The 16,503-nt window shown below is 43.2% G+C and overlaps 1 protein-coding gene across 2 annotated transcripts in view; it reads left to right on the top strand.

The window, feature by feature from the left end:
• Nucleotides 1–9,706, top strand: part of LOC120028602 (SR-related and CTD-associated factor 4-like) — a 54,864-nt gene extending 45,158 nt beyond the window's left edge. For both annotated transcript variants that reach the window (XM_038973812.1, XM_038973811.1), the window contains 2 exons: nucleotides 7,979–8,105; nucleotides 8,368–9,706. In XM_038973812.1, the coding sequence (XP_038829740.1) occupies nucleotides 7,979–8,105; nucleotides 8,368–9,002 (762 nt within the window). In that variant the 3' untranslated portion in view covers nucleotides 9,003–9,706. The remainder of the gene's footprint in view (nucleotides 1–7,978; nucleotides 8,106–8,367) is intronic.
• Nucleotides 9,707–16,503: the final 6,797 nt, after the last annotated feature.

Below are 16,503 nucleotides of genomic sequence, written 5' to 3'. Positions count from 1 at the left end.
TGCTAGGGCAGTGTAGACCAGTTACTAGTATTTTGCTTGCTAGGGCAGTGTAGACCAGTTACTAGTCTTTTGCTTGCTAGGGCAGTGTAGACCAGTTACTAGTCTTTTGCTTGCTAGGGCAGTGTAGACCAGTTACTAGTCTTTTGCTTGCTAGGGCAGTGTAGACCAGTTTACTAGTCTTTTGCTTGCTAGGGCAGTGTAGACCAGTTACTAGTCTTTTGCTTGCTAGGGCAGTGTAGACCAGTTACTAGTCTTTTGCTTGCTAGGGCAGTGTAGACCAGTTACTAGTCTTTTGCTTGCTAGGGCAGTGTAGACCAGTTACTAGTCTTTTGCTTGCTAGGGCAGTGTAGACCAGTTACTAGTCTTTTGCTTGCTAGGGCAGTGTAGACCAGTTACTAGTCTTTTGCTTGCTAGGGCAGTGTAGACCAGTTACTAGTCTTTTGCTTGCTAGGGCAGTGTAGACCAGTTACTAGTCTTTTGCTTGCTAGGGCAGTGTAGACCAGTTACTAGTCTTTTGCTTGCTAGGGCAGTGTAGACCAGTTACTAGTCTTTTGCTTGCTAGGGCAGTGTAGACCAGTTACTAGTCTTTTGCTTGCTAGGGCAGTGTAGACCAGTTACTAGTCTTTTGCTTGCTAGGGCAGTGTAGACCAGTTTACTAGTCTTTTGCTTGCTAGGGCAGTGTAGACCAGTTACTAGTCTTTTGCTTGCTAGGGCAGTGTAGACCAGTTACTAGTCTTTTGCTTGCTAGGGCAGTGTAGACCAGTTACTAGTCTTTTGCTTGCTAGGGCAGTGTAGACCAGTTACTAGTCTTTTGCTTGCTAGGGCAGTGTAGACCAGTTACTAGTCTTTTGCTTGCTAGGGCAGTGTAGACCAGTTACTAGTCTTTTGCTTGCTAGGGCAGTGTAGACCAGTTACTAGTCTTTTGCTTGCTAGGGCAGTGTAGACCAGTTACTAGTCTTTTGCTTGCTAGGGCAGTGTAGACCAGTTACTAGTCTTTTGCTTGCTAGGGCAGTGTAGACCAGTTACTAGTCTTTTGCTTGCTAGGGCAGTGTAGACCAGTTACTAGTCTTTTGCTTGCTAGGGCAGTGTAGACCAGTTTACTAGTCTTTTGCTTGCTAGGGCAGTGTAGACCAGTTACTAGTCTTTTGCTTGCTAGGGCAGTGTAGACCAGTTACTAGTCTTTTGCTTGCTAGGGCAGTGTAGACCAGTTACTAGTCTTTTGCTTGCTAGGGCAGTGTAGACCAGTTACTAGTCTTTTGCTTGCTAGGGCAGTGTAGACCAGTTACTAAGCGTTTGAACTCATCTACTATGAAACATAATTACCGACGCCAACGGTACACATTCCTGCTTTTGAACTGAAGCCAACAACTTGAACATAATGTGTATATATATATTACAGTTGAAGTCGGAAGTTTACATACACCTTAGCCAAATACATTTAAACTCAGTTTTTCACAAATCCTGACATTTAATCCTAGTAAAAATTCCCTGTCTTAGGTCAGTTAGGATCACCACTTTATTTTAAGAATGTGACATGTCAGAAAAATAGTAGAGTGATTTTATTTCAGCTTTTATTTCTTTCATCACATTCCCAGTGGGTCAGAAGTTTACATACACTCAAATAGTATTTGGTAGCATTGCCTTTAAATTGTTTAACTTGGGTCAAACATTTTGGGTAGCCTTCCACAAGCTTCCCACAATAAGTTGGGTGAATTTTGGCCCATTCCTCCTGACAGAGCTGGTGTAACTGAGTCAGGTTTGTAGGCCTCCTTGCACACGCTTTTTCAGTTCTGCCCACAAAATGTTCTATAGGATTGAGGTCAGGGCTTTGTGATGGCCACTCCAATACCTTGACTTTGTTGTCCTTAAGCCATTTTCCCACAACTTTGGAAGTATGCTTGGGGTCATTGTCCATTTGCGACCAAGCTTTAACTTCCTGACTGATGTCTTGAGATGTTGCTTCAGTATATCCACATAATTTTCCTCCCTCATGAAGCCATCTATTTTGTGAAGTGCACCAGTCCCTCGTGCAGCAAAGCACCCCCACAACATTTGTGAAGTGTACCCCCACAACACAACTTGCTGCCACCCCGTGCTTCACGGTTGGGATGGTGTTCTTCGGCTTGCAAGCCTCCCCCTTTTTCCTCCAAACATAACGATGGTCATTATGGCCAAACAGTTCTATTTCTGTTTCATCAGACCAGAGGACATTTCTCCAAAAAGTACGATCTTCATCACCATGTGCAGTTGCAAACTGTAGTCTGGCTTTTTTATGGCGGTTTTGGAGCAGTGGCTTCTTTCTTGCTGAGCGGCCTTTCAGGTTATGTCGATATAGGACTCGTTTTACTGTGGATATAGATACTTTTGTACCTGTTTCCTCCAGCTTCTTCACAAGGTCTTTTGTTGTTCTGGGATTGATTTGTACTTTTTGCACCAAAGTACGTTCATCTCTAGGAGACAGAAGGTGTCTCCTTCCTGAGCGGTATGACGGCTGCGTGGTCCCATGGTGTTTATACTTGCATACTATTGTTTGTACAGATGAACGTGGTACCTTCAGGCGTTTGGAAATTTCTCCCAAGGATGAACCAGACTTGTGGAGGTCTGAGGTCTTTGCTGATTTCTTTAGATTTTCCCATGATGTCAAGCAAAGAGGCACTGTGTTTGAAGGTCGGCCTTGAAATACGTCCACATGTACACCTCCAATTGACTCAAATTATGTCAATTAGCCTATCAGAAGCTTCTAAAGCCATGACATCATTTTCTGGAATTTTCCAAGCTGTTTAAAGGCACAGTCAACTTAGTGTATGTAAACTTCTGACCCACTGGAATTGTGACTAAGTGAAATAATCTGTCTGTTAACAATTGTTGGAAAACTTACTTGTCATGCACAAAGTAGATGTCCTAACCGACTTGCCAAAACTGTAGTTTATTAAAAATAAATTTGTGTAGTGGTTGAAAAACGAGTTTTAATGACTCCAACCTAAGTGTATGTAAACTTCCGACTTCAACTGTATGTATTATAGGTGGTACTGTCTGGCTCCCACAGTATGTTGATCATCAGGGTTGTGGGTTCCAATCCCACTGGAACCACCCATATGAAAACACATGCCTGCGTTACTGTAAGGAGCTTTAGATAAAATCATAATCTATTTTGCATATATCATATTATAAAAACACCATATCAAGTATGATACTATTATAATACAAAACTCTCTAATTGATTATGTTTTGGAGAAGAAGAACAACAATCTGAGTTGTCTAGTCCACCTATGAGTTGTGTCTAGTCCACCTATGAGTTGTGTCTCGTCCACCTATGAGTTGTGTCTCGTCCACCTATGAGTTGTGTCTCGTCCACCTATGAGTTGTGTCTCGTCCACCTATGAGTTGTGTCTCGTCCACCTATGAGTTGTGTCTCGTCCACCTATGAGTCCACCTGTCAGAACTTATGGTCCGACCTGCTTCCATCCTTCCAGCAGAGCTCCACACCTGCTCATTTTTGTCCTTACCGTTTTTAACTAAGGACTGGTTTCTACCTGGGAAACCAGTTCCCTTTTCACGCTGTTGTACCTGCCGGAACCAAACAGCTGGCTCTGATCCTCAGGCCAGCTGAGTACAACTTGGCTCGGTTCAGTAGTGTGAGAAGCCATCAGGTGTGGACACTCCAACCAATCAGTAACATTCATTGATCAAGCAGGCGCCAGGGAGAACTTCTAACCGGCAGGGCTGGATAGAACTCGAAGGGGATGAGTTCATTAAACACCCCCTGCACTACAGTGATCACAAAAGGACATGAGCTAAGGGTCTGTCATCATCGTTATGGAGCTGCAGCACACCCTAGTGAGCAAAGCCTCTGATGGAAGAATTACAACAAACAGTGAAGCTCTATTTTCTCTGGTCGATCACTGCCGATGGTCACTTGGTGCCTTCCAGACTGCCACAAATAACTTTTTTATTTTTTTTTATTTTTTTTACATTTGATCAGTCAATCATTTTGCATCTCTTGTCTCACACCCTAGTGAGGGGAAAAACCTCTTGATGGGAGAATTACAACTGAAACAGTGTGAAGCCTTATTCTCTCTGGTGATTTCATCGGGTCATCCCTTGGTGCCTGCCAGACTGCCACAAATATCTTGTTTCTGCAATGTTACAGCAGTCTTAGTTATCTTCCGTCAGTGTCTATAGTGAATATTTCTCAATGCACACCATTGCTTACTGCAGTGCACTAACACACTGGGTAACTTTAGCTCATTTTCCCTTCTGAATCACGCAGGTAGCCTGGCGGTTAGAGGCGGGCAGGTAGCCTGGCGGTTAGAGGCGGGCAGGTAGCCTGGCGGTTAGAGGCGGGCAGGTAGCCTGGCGGTTAGAGGCGGGCAGGTAGCCTGGCGGTTAGAGGCGGGCAGGTAGCCTGGCGGTTAGAGGCGGGCAGGTAGCCTAGCGGTTAGAGGCGGGCAGGTAGCCTAGTAACCAAAAGATTGATGGATCGAATCCCTGAGCTGACAAGGTAAAAATCTGTCGTTCTGCCCCCTGAACAAGGCAGTTAACCCACTGTTCCTAGGCCGTCATTGAAAATACGAATGTTTTCTTAACTGACTTGCCTAGTTAAATAAAGGTTAAATAAAAAATATGAATAATTAAACATTCCCCCTACCCACACTTAGAAGATGATTGTTATTGTCAGTAGTGACAGAGTGGCAATAAAATAAGTTTTTTTCACAGATTTTCTTTGAACTCCCAACTGGTGACAATATGAATTATACTGGAGTGTGTTTCAATGTTAATCAGGTGATGACTATAAACGTCATCCTCACCTGCAAAGAGTGTATGGTCAGGAAATGCACTGATATCTATGGCCCGTAATAAACTGAGACCTAAAGCGCTGAGGATTGTGGGTTGTTCTTACTTCAGTAACAGCTCTGGGTAGTGATATGTGACATCACTCATAACGTGTGAACTGAATACAATTCAACTTTTTATTTTATTTTTTACAACAGAAAGTGGTATTCTGCTCTTATCTCACAATCCACCGCCCAGACAACACGCAAATACACACATTTTGTCAGGAGCACAGGATCAGCCCTGGAGTAATTTTTGGGCTTAAGTGTCTCGTCCAAGGGCACGGCGGTAGGTGAGTGTGTCTAGGATGGGACACCAACAGCCCTCCAGATGTCAGTTTAGTCCCCACCGTATCATCCCACTGGGCACACCATGTCATTTCAACGTGGAAATGTGGGTAATATTTTGATTAAAATCCAATGTTATATGTCACATGTGCCGAATACAACAGGTGTAGTCCTTACCGTGAAATGCTTACTTTACAAGCCCTTAACCAACAATGCAGTTCAAGAAAAAGTTAAGAAATGTTTTATTTATTTTTAATGTAATTAAAACAAACACAATAAAATACCGAGGCTATATACAGGGACCTATACAGGTTAGTCAAGGTAATTTGTACATGTAGGTAGGGGTAAAGTGACTTTTTTTTAACCTTTTATTTAACTAGACAAGTCAGTTAAGAACACATTCTTATTTTCAATGACGTCCTAGGAACAGTGGGTTAACTGCCTTGTTCAGGGGGCAGAACGACAGATTTTTACCATGTCAGCTCGGGGATTCGATTTCGCAACCTTTCGGTTACTAGTCCAACGCTCTAATCACTAGGCTACTATGCATAGATAAACTATGAGTAACAGCAGTGTAAAAACAAAAAGGGGGGGGGGGGTAAATGTAAATAGTCTGGGTAGCCATTTGATTAATTGTTCATCAGTCTTATGGCTTGGGGGTAGAAACTGTTAAGGAGCCTTTTGGACCTAGACTTGGCGCTCCGGTACCGCTTGCCGTGCTGTAGCAGAGAGAACATTCTATGACTTGGGTGACTGGAGTCTATGACAATTCTTTGGGTCTTCCTCTGACACCGCCTGGTATAAAGGTCCTGGATGGCAGGAAGCTTGGCCCCAGTGATTTTACTGGGCTGCACACTGTACGTACTACCCTGTAGCGCCTGACGGTCAGATGCCGAGCGGTTGACATTGATCAATGAGATTTCAACCTTTTTATTCACCCAATCAAAAACAACCAGATGTTTTATTGATATCCCAATGTGTTATTACTATGCATTTAATCTCCCGTGGGCAGCTTGCACCTGCATAATAAATAAAAAAAAACGTCCTTTTAATGTGGGACCTTTATATAGATAGGTGTGTGCATTTCCAAATCATGTAAAATCAATTGAATTTGAAAATAAAGGAGAGCCGTACACTCTAGGAGCTCAGATGCAAAAATGTTATATCCAACGTTTCGACAGCAAAGCTGTCTTCATCAGGGTATAATCAATCAATTGAATTTACCACAGGTGGACTCCAATCAAGTTGTAGAAACATCTCAAGGATGGCCAATGGAAACAGGATGCACCTGAACTCAATTTTGAGTCTCATAGCAAAGGGTCTGAATACTTTTTCTAAAAACCTGTTTTCACTTTGTCAGTGGGGTGTTGTGTGTAGATTGATGAATAAGGCTGTAACCTAAGAAAATTAGGATAAAGTCAAGTGGTCTGAATACTTTCCCGAAGGCACCTGGTTGCTCATATTCTAATAGTTCGCCTAATTTCAGTTTGTGACAAAACAAGCAGTCATTGTGTAGAGAATCATTGTACCATCTAAACCGCTGTTAAATATATTTTCCATAACCAAAAATTATGTATTTTCAGCTGTTTTGAAGCTGTGTATAATACCGAAAGTAAAAGACGCAAAAAACGAATCTTAAGAACGAGAAGCATAGAAATAGTGCACATAGAACAGATATACAGCTTCTTAGACTTGCTTTCAATGAGAGTGACAGATCTATAGCTCACTTTTCTATGTGGATTTGGTCAGGTCGGACTAAAAGTGACATATTTGCAGCTTTTAACTGTAAAAAAATATATTAAATATATTTAATTTGAATGTTTTCATCTCATTTGTCAAACAAATGACTTCAAAGACTATGGTTACCTTCGCACGTTCATCCAAAAAATAATTACAGCATTCGAACAGTGCACTGTGCACCTGCCAACTTTCCTTCAGTTCTGGAAGTATCTCAACTGGAGGAAGCATCCGAGCGGGCGAAACAGCGCCCCCTCTGTCTTACTATATGTAACCCATGTATTTGATGCTGTCTGGCCAAAAAGAGTATGACATGCCATGGGCTACACATACAGAACATGTCCTCTGCCTTCACGTCAATGACAGTATTATCAGCCACACCTCTCTTTTTAATAAAGAAATGTGTGAATTTAGAGGATTTCATTTTAACAGAATAATTACCTTTTCTCTGCTCTGAAAGTGCCTCACTGCAGGTTAATTTGAATGAATGTCACGTTTGCGTGTGAAACAATGCACGGGATCTCTGTCGGAGTGGAGTAGTCCAACTCTGTCGGGGGGTGGAATAGTCCATTATTATGAACAGTACATGGGTGATTAATGACACATTTCTACTATTATGAGAAATTATTGATCTATTATGAATTATTATTTGGCTGTATATGGATTCATGTACTATTTTTAATGTTAGTAACCTGGGCACAGTGGCATACAATTGGTCCAGCGTCGTCAGGGTTTGGCCGGGGAATGCTGTTATTGTAAATAAGAAATTGTTCTTAATTAACTTGTCTAGTTAATAAAGGTTAAATAAAATAAATATTATATATATATAATATAAAAAAACACCTGCTTGTCGAACATTTAATTCCAAAATCATGGTGAAGCGTGATACATCACTTCAGATAATACGTTTCCACTTCTCCAGAGTCCAATGGCGGTGAGCTTTACACCACTCCAGCCGACGCCTGGCATTGCGCATGGTGATCTTAGACTTTTGTGCGGCTGCTCGGCCACGGAAACCCATTTCAATAAGCTTCCGACTAACAGTTATTGTGCTGACGTTGCTTCCAAAGGCAGTTTTTTTTTTTTTTTTATGATTTTGATATTCTTGTGTTTGTCTCCAGGTGCCTCCAGTCCAGCCAGTAGGGTCTATGGGTGGTCCCCCTGGATTCCCTGGCCCTCCCCCCTCCCTCACCACCAGTGGACCCCCTCTCTTCTTGCCCGCTGGCTTCAACCCCACACAGCCTCCAGGTAACACGTGGCGGAACATTGTGGAACTGAACCAAATGAACAACTAGAGAATCACAAACAAATGTTCTCCTTCCCCCTCCAATTGTCATTTTGTAGAGTTGTCAATTTCATAACAAATATATTATAAAAGGTCCAAACCAAATAAGTCACAACCTTCAAGTTTGTTTAAAGTTTGTTGTAATGTGTTGTATGAAATTGGTTTTGTGCTCTTGATTTTACATTTTCTAACCCATAATGTTGTGTGTGTCTTCTCTGTCTGCAGGTTTCCCTCATCCAGTAGTGGGTGGGCCAGGAAGCAACAAAGATGAATCTGGATCTAAAGACAAGGCTGGAGGGAGTGGTGGCCCCTCAGACACTCCAGACAGCCAGCTGGGAGCTCCAGGTGGACCAGGGCCCGTGATGAGTCCTCCAGGCCCAGCAGTGTTACTGGGTCCCAGGCCGGCCATGCTGCCCATGCAGCCTCGTCCGGGACTACCACCCCCTCACCTCCAGCCCCGCTTCCCCCCTCACCTCCCTCCCCCCAACATGCCCCCTATGATGATGGGCCCCAGGGGCCACAACCCTATGTTCCCCCCCAGGGGGGGCCCTCCAGGTGGGTTCAGGATGCCCATGGGACACCCTTCCATGGAGGACTTTCCTCACGGACCCCCCAGACATCCCTTCCAGCCAGGACCCCCCGGGGAGGAAGAGGGCAACTGGGAGGGTGGGAGACACTTCAGGGACGAGAGGCCAGGGTTTGGGGGACATGACAGGGATGGGGGGAGGTTTGGGGAGCGGGGGAGAGGGTTTCCTAGAGGAGGAGGAGGAGGAGGAAGAGGAGGGGGAAATGGTTGGTCCGTAGATGGGCCTGATGGGAGGGACCGCTTCATGAACCGACGGGATAGATTTGAATGGTGATGAGGCAGGGCCAGGAGGGTTCAGCCGTAGAGACTGGGGTAATCATTCAGGGTCCTGTTCAGTAGGGAGAAAACGTTTTGGAACAGAGTGAAACCGGAAATGAACTACCTGAAGTTGTCCAGTATAAACCCAGAGTTTTGTTTTTGCTGAACATAACCCAAGATGTCTGCCCTCGAGAACTACTTGGGAGACTGGGCACACGGACTCAGACGCAGACATTGTAATGTACAGCCTGTCCCCGACGAGTTTCTCCACCGTTCCAAAGACATTAAGACTAACACAGAGGGAAAAAATTATGGGACGGTTTCCCAAAACATAGAATAAGCCCAGTCCATGAATAAATAACATGTTCAATGGAGGATCTCTGTTAGAATGGCTTCTTAGTCCAGGACTATGTTTAATCTGTGTCTGGGAAACCTACCCTATCAGAATATCTCAGTTTTAAACCAGTGGAAGTCTAATTTTGAAGTCCGTTCATATGAAGAACTTTGTCCTACCTTTTTGAGCTGATCTGTTCTGACAGAACCACTGAGAGAAGAATACTGCTTTGTATATAATTGTATTTGTGCTGATGGCCAATATTCTGTTTTGTATATTTTTGAGTGAATGTTTTTGTTTCTTCTCCAGTAAGTCTGTCACTAGGGCAGTGAGGAGAAACAGACTGTTGGTCTGAAAACACGATCATCCTTGTATTGATGGGTGAGTGGGGGAGGGAGGCGGGTGAGTGGGGGAGGGAGGCGGGTGAGTGGGGGAGGGGGGTGCTCAAAACATGAAAATCTTTTGCTTCAGAATTTATCATTAGCAGTTTGTTTTTAGTAAACTATTTTTGTACAAATTGAAGTGTCTTTCTTTGTAAGTTCTTCATGGGAGGCATATTAAATGTAATGTTAATTAACTCACTCATACAAGGGACACTAGGCAGTTCCATTGTCTACCAGTAGAGGGTGCTGTATCACATCTTTACAGCGGATAGTAGCTTGGGTCTCACTTGGGAAGCATGCCAAATTCCACCCTTATTCTGTATATAGTGCCCTACTTTTGACCAGGGAATACGGTGCGGGCTAGGCCCCTTGAGAAGGTGGGCAAGTCCCTGTCCAGAATTGTGTCTGGGAAAAACACAGAAAAAATGCTCCTCATCAAACGTGCACAGGATACAACAACTGTTAAACCGTACAGTGAAAGTCTAACCTTGAGAGGTCTTTCCCAACAATGCAGTCACACTAATATAGAATACAAATGACTGAATCAAAACCACAAGAACTACGATGTGAGAATGTACGTATATACAGGTTAGTGTCAGGATGTTATTCAATGGGCAGGGGTAGTGGAGTGGTTGAGGTTGGTTTATACATAAAAAGTGACTGGTAGTAATTTATATATATATATACACACACATATACACATGTGTAAACAGGTCACACTGATTTTGCAGGTGTCATAGCAGATGCAGCAAAATGCTTATGTTGCTAGCTCCATCAATGCAGTAGAATGTCTCGCAAATACAACACGAATACACAAATAATAAAACATTGAATCAAGAAATGACAGAAGAGTCCAATTTAACAATCCAGAGAAGATACCCTACATGACCAAAAGTATGTGGACACCTGCTCGTCCAACATCTCATTCCAAAATCATGGGTATTAATATGGAGTTCGTCCTCCCCTTTGCTGCTATAACAGCCTCCACACTTCTGAGAAGGTTTTCCACTAGATGTTGGAACATTGCTGCAGGGACTTGCTTCCATTCAGCCACAAGAGCATTAGTGAGGTCAGGCACTGATGTTGGGTGATTAGGCCTGGCTCGCAGTCGACGTTCCAATTCATACCAAAGGTGTTCGATGGGGTTGAGGTCAGGACTCTGTGCAGGCCAGTCAAGTTCTTCCACAATGATCTCGACAAAAAAATTCTGTATGGACCTCGCTTTGTGCACGGGGGCATTGTCATGCTGAAACAGGATATGTCCTTCCCCAAACTGTTGCCACAAAGTTGGAAGCACAGAATCGTCTAGAATGTTGTTGTATCGTTAAGATTTCCCTTCACTGGAACTAAGGGACCCGAACCATGAAAAACAGTCCCAGACCATTATTCTTCCTCCACCTAACTTTACAGTTTGCGCTATGCATTATGGGCAGGTAGTGTTCTCCTGGTATCCGCCAAACCCAGATTCGTACATCGAACTGCTAGATGGTGAAGCGTGATTCATCACTCCAGAGAACACGTTTCCACTGCTCCAGAGTCCAATGGCGGTGAGCTTTACACCACTCCAACCAACGCCTGGCATTGCGCATGGTGATCTTAGTCTTGTGTGCGGCTGCTCGGCCATGGAAACCCATTTCATGAAGTTCCCGACGAACAGTTCTGGTGCTGACGTTGCTTCCAGAGGCAGTTCTGAACAGACGATTTTTACGCGCTACGCAACTCAACACCCGGTGGTCCCGTTCTGTGAGGTTGTGTGGCGTAACACTTCGAGACTGATGTCGCTCCGAGACGTTTCCACTTCACAATAACAGCACTTACAGTTAACCGGGGCAGTTCTAGCAGGGTAGACATTTGACGAACTGACTTGTTGGAAAGATGGCATCCTATGACGGTGTTACGTTGAAAGTCACTGGAGCTCTTCAGTAAGGCCCATTCTACTGTCAATGTTTGTCTGTGGAGATTGCATGGATGGGTGCTCAATTTTTATACACCTGTCAGCAATGGGTGTGGCTGAAATAGCTGAATCCACTAATTTGAAGGGATATCCTCATACTGCTGTATATATAGTGTATGAAGGGGTGTCCACATTCTGCTGTATACATAGTGTATGAAGGGGTGTCCACATACTGCTGTATATATAGTGAATGAAGGGGTGTCCTCATACTGCTGTATATATAGTGAATGAAGGGGTGTCCTCATACTGCTGTATATATAGTGTATGAAGGGGTGTCCTCATACTGCTGTATATATAGTGAATGAAGGGGTGTCCACATACTGCTGTATATATAGTATATGAAGGGGTGTCCACATACTGCTGTATATATAGTGTATGAAGGGGTGTCCTCATACTGCTGTATATATAGTGTATGAAGGGGTGTCCACATACTGCTGTATATATAGTGTATGAAGGGGTGTCCACATACTGCTGTATATATAGTGTATGAAGGGGTGTCCTGTATATATAGTGTATGAAGGGGTGTCCTCATACTGCGGTATATATAGTGTATGAAGGGGTGTCCTCATACTGCTGTATATATAGTGTATGAAGGGGTGTCCTCATACTGCTGTATATATAGTGTATGAAGGGGTGTCCTCATACTGCTGTATATATAGTGTATGAAGGGGTGTCCTCATACTGTTGTATATATAGTGTATGAAGGGGTGTCCACATACTGCTGTATATATAGTGTATGAAGGGGTGTCCTCATACTGCTGTATATATAGTGTATGAAGGGGTGTCCTCATACTGCTGTATATATAGTGTATGAAGGGGTGTCCTCATACTGCTGTATATATAGTGGATGAAGGGGTGTCCACATAGTGCTGTATATATAGTGTATGAAGGGGTGTCCTCATACTGCTGTATATATATATATAGTGTATGAAGGGGTGTCCTCATACTGCTGTATATATACAGTGGGGCAAAAAAGTATTTAGTCAGCCACCAATTGTGCAAGTTCTCCCACTTAAAAAGATGAGGCCTGTAATTTTCATTATAGGTACACTTCAACTATGACAGACAAAATGAGGGGGAAAAATCCAGAAAATCACATTGTAGGATTTTTAATGAATTTATTTGCAAATTATGGTGGAAAATAAGTATTTGGTCACCTACAAACAAGCAAGATTTCTGGCTCTCACAGACCTGTAACTTCTTCTTTAAGAGGCTCCTCTGTCCTCCACTCGTTACCTGTATTAATGGCACCTGTTTGAACTTGTTATCAGTATAAAAGACACCTGTCCACAACCTCAAACAGTCACACTCCAAACTCCACTATGGCCAAGACCAAAGAGCTGTCAAAGGACACCAGAAACAAAATTGTAGACCTGCACCAGGCTGGGAAGACTGAATCTGCAATAGGTAAGCAGCTTGGTTTGAAGAAATCAACTGTGGGAGCAATTATTAGGAAATTGAAGACATACAAGACCACTGATAATCTCCCTCGATCTGGGGCTCCACACAAGATCTCACCCCGTGGGGTCAAAATGATCACAAGAACGGTGAGCAAAAATCCCAGAACCACACTGGGGGACCTAGTGAATGACCTGCAGAGAGCGCGGACCAAAGTAACAAAGCCTACCATCAGTAACACACTACGCCGCCAGGGACTCAAATCCTGCAGTGCGAGACGTGTCCCCCTGCTTAAGCCAGTACATGTCCAGGCCCGTCTGAAGTTTGCTAGAGAGCATTTGGATGATCCAGAAGAAGATTGGGAGAATGTCATATGGTCAGATGAAACCAAAATAGAACTTTTTGGTAAAAACTCAACTCGTCGTGTTTGGAGGACAAAGAATGCTGATTTGCATCCAAAGAACACCATACCTACTGTGAAGCATGGGCGTGGAAACATCATGCTTTGGGGATGTTTTTCTGCAAAGGGACCAGGACGACTGATCCGTGTAAAGGAAAGAATGAATGGGGCCATGTATCGTGAGATTTTGAGTGAAAACCTCCTTCCATCAGCAAGGGCATTGAAGATGAAACGTGGCTGGGTCTTTCAGCATGACAATGATCCCAAACACACCGCCCGGGCAACGAAGGAGTGGCTTCGTAAGAAGCATTTCAAGGTCCTGGAGTGGCCTAGCCAGTCTCCAGATCTCAACCCCATAGAAAATCTTTGGAGGGAGTTGAAAGTCCGTGTTGCCCAGCAACAGCCCCAAATCATCACTGCTCTAGAGGAGATCTGCATGGAGGAATGGGCCAAAATACCAGCAACAGTGTGTGAAAACCTTGTGAAGACTTACAGAAAACGTTTGACCTCTGTCATTGCCAACAAAGGGTATATAACAAAGTATTGAGATAAACTTTTGTTATTGACCAAATACTTATTTTCCACCATAATTTGCTAATAAATTCATTAAAAATCCTACAATGTGATTTTCTGGATTTTCTTTTCTCATTTTGTCTGTCATAGTTGAAGTGTACCTATGATGAAAATTACAGGCCTCTCTCATCTTTTTAAGTGGGAGAACTTGCACAATTGGTGGCTGACTAAATACTTTTTTGCCCCACTGTAGTGTATGAAGGGGTGTCCACATACTGCTGTATATATAGTGTATGAAGGGGTGTCCTCATACTGTTGTATATATAGTGTATGAAGGGGTGTCCTGTATATATAGTGTATGAAGGGGTGTCCACATACTGCTGTATATATAGTGTATGAAGGGGTGTCCTCATACTGCTGTATATATATATATAGTGTATGAAGGGGTGTCCTCATACTGCTGTATATATAGTGTATGAAGGGGTGTCCTCATACTGTTGTATATATAGTGTATGAAGGGGTGTCCTGTATATATAGTGTATGAAGGGGTGTCCACATACTGCTGTATATATAGTGTATGAAGGGGTGTCCTGTATATATAGTGTATGAAGGGGTGTCCACATACTGCTGTATATATAGTGTATGAAGGGGTGTCCTCATACTGCTGTATATATATATATAGTGTATGAAGGGGTGTCCTCATACTGCTGTATATATAGTGTATGAAGGGGTGTCCTCATACTGTTGTATATATAGTGTATGAAGGGGTGTCCTGTATATATAGTGTATGAAGGGGTGTCCACATACTGCTGTATATATAGTGTATGAAGGGGTGTCCTCATACTGCTGTATATATAGTGTATGAATGGGTGTCCACACTCTGCTGTATATATAGTGTATGAAGGGGTGTCCTCATACTGCTGTATATATAGTGTATGAAGGGGTGTCCACATAATGATACTGCTGTATATATATAGTGTATGAAGGGGTGTCCTCATACTGCTGTATATATAGTGTATGAAGGGGTGTCCTCATACTGCTGTATATATAGTGTATGAAGGGGTGTCCTGTATATATAGTGTATGAAGGGGTGTCCTCATACTGCGGTATATATAGTGTATGAAGGGGTGTCCTCATACTGCTGTATATATAGTGTATGAAGGGGTGTCCACACTCTGCTGTATATATAGTGTATGAAGGGGTGTCCTCATACTGCTGTATATATAGTGTATGAAGGGGTGTCCTCATACTGCTGTATATATAGTGTATGAAGGGGTGTCCTCATACTGCTGTATATATAGTGTATGAAGGGGTGTCCTGTATATATAGTGTATGAAGGGGTGTCCTCATACTGCGGTATATATAGTGTATGAAGGGGTGTCCTCATACTGCTGTATATATAGTGTATGAAGGGGTGTCCACACTCTGCTGTATATATAGTGTATGAAGGGGTGTCCTCATACTGCTGTATATATAGTGTATGAAGGGGTGTCCTCATACTGCTGTATATATAGTGTATGAAGGGGTGTCCACATACTGCTGTATATATAGTGTATGAAGGGGTGTCCTCATACTGCTGTATATATAGTGTATGAAGGGGTGTCCTCATACTGCTGTATATATAGTGTATGAAGGGGTGTCCTCATACTGCTGTATATATAGTGGATGAAGGGGTGTCCACATAGTGCTGTATATATAGTGTATGAAGGGGTGTCCTCATACTGCTGTATATATAGTGTATGAAGGGGTGTCCTCATACTGCTGTATATATAGTGTATGAAGGGGTGTCCTCATACTGCTGTATATATAGTGTATGAAGGGGTGTCCTCATACTGCTGTATATATAGTATATGAAGGGGTGTCCACACTCTGCTGTATATATAGTGTATGAAGGGGTGTCCTCATACTGCTGTATATATAGTGTATGAAGGGGTGTCCTCATACTGCTGTATATATAGTGTATGAAGGGGTGTCCTCATACTGCTGTATATATAGTGTATGAAGGGGTGTCCTCATACTGCTGTATATATAGTGTATGAAGGGGTGTCCTCATACTGCTGTATATACAGTGTATGAAGGGGTGTCCTCATACTGTTGTATATATAGTGTATGAAGGGGTGTCCTCATACTGTTGTATATACATTGTATTTTAGAGTGAGAATGTGTCAGAATCCACAATATAAATATGTAGTGTGTACAGACAGTATAGAATTTGGATGGAAAATGGTATGTAGGTATATTAGGATGAGCTATGTGGAGAATACAGTTTATACTGTACATACACAGTGAGTAAACAGCAGTACAGAAACAGAATATGAGGTGACCCGTGTTCAATGACCATATACACGGGGCATTAGTTTCAAGGTGCAAGGCAGAGTACCCGGACAGGTAGCCGGCTATTGATGGCTGTTCAACAGTCTGACGGCCTGCCTGGTGATAGAAGCTGTTTCTCAGTCTCTCGTTCCCAGCTTTGATGCGCCTGTTCTGTCTCTGTCCACTAGATGGTAGCAGAGTGAACAGACCGTGGGGCCCATG

The sequence above is a fragment of the Salvelinus namaycush genome, chromosome 34 (assembly GCF_016432855.1).
Source record: "Salvelinus namaycush isolate Seneca chromosome 34, SaNama_1.0, whole genome shotgun sequence".
In the NCBI taxonomy this organism is placed as follows: Eukaryota; Metazoa; Chordata; class Actinopteri; order Salmoniformes; family Salmonidae; genus Salvelinus; species Salvelinus namaycush.
The sequence above is the reverse complement of the archived record's forward strand: the minus strand, read 5'-3'. Positions and strand labels throughout refer to the sequence as shown.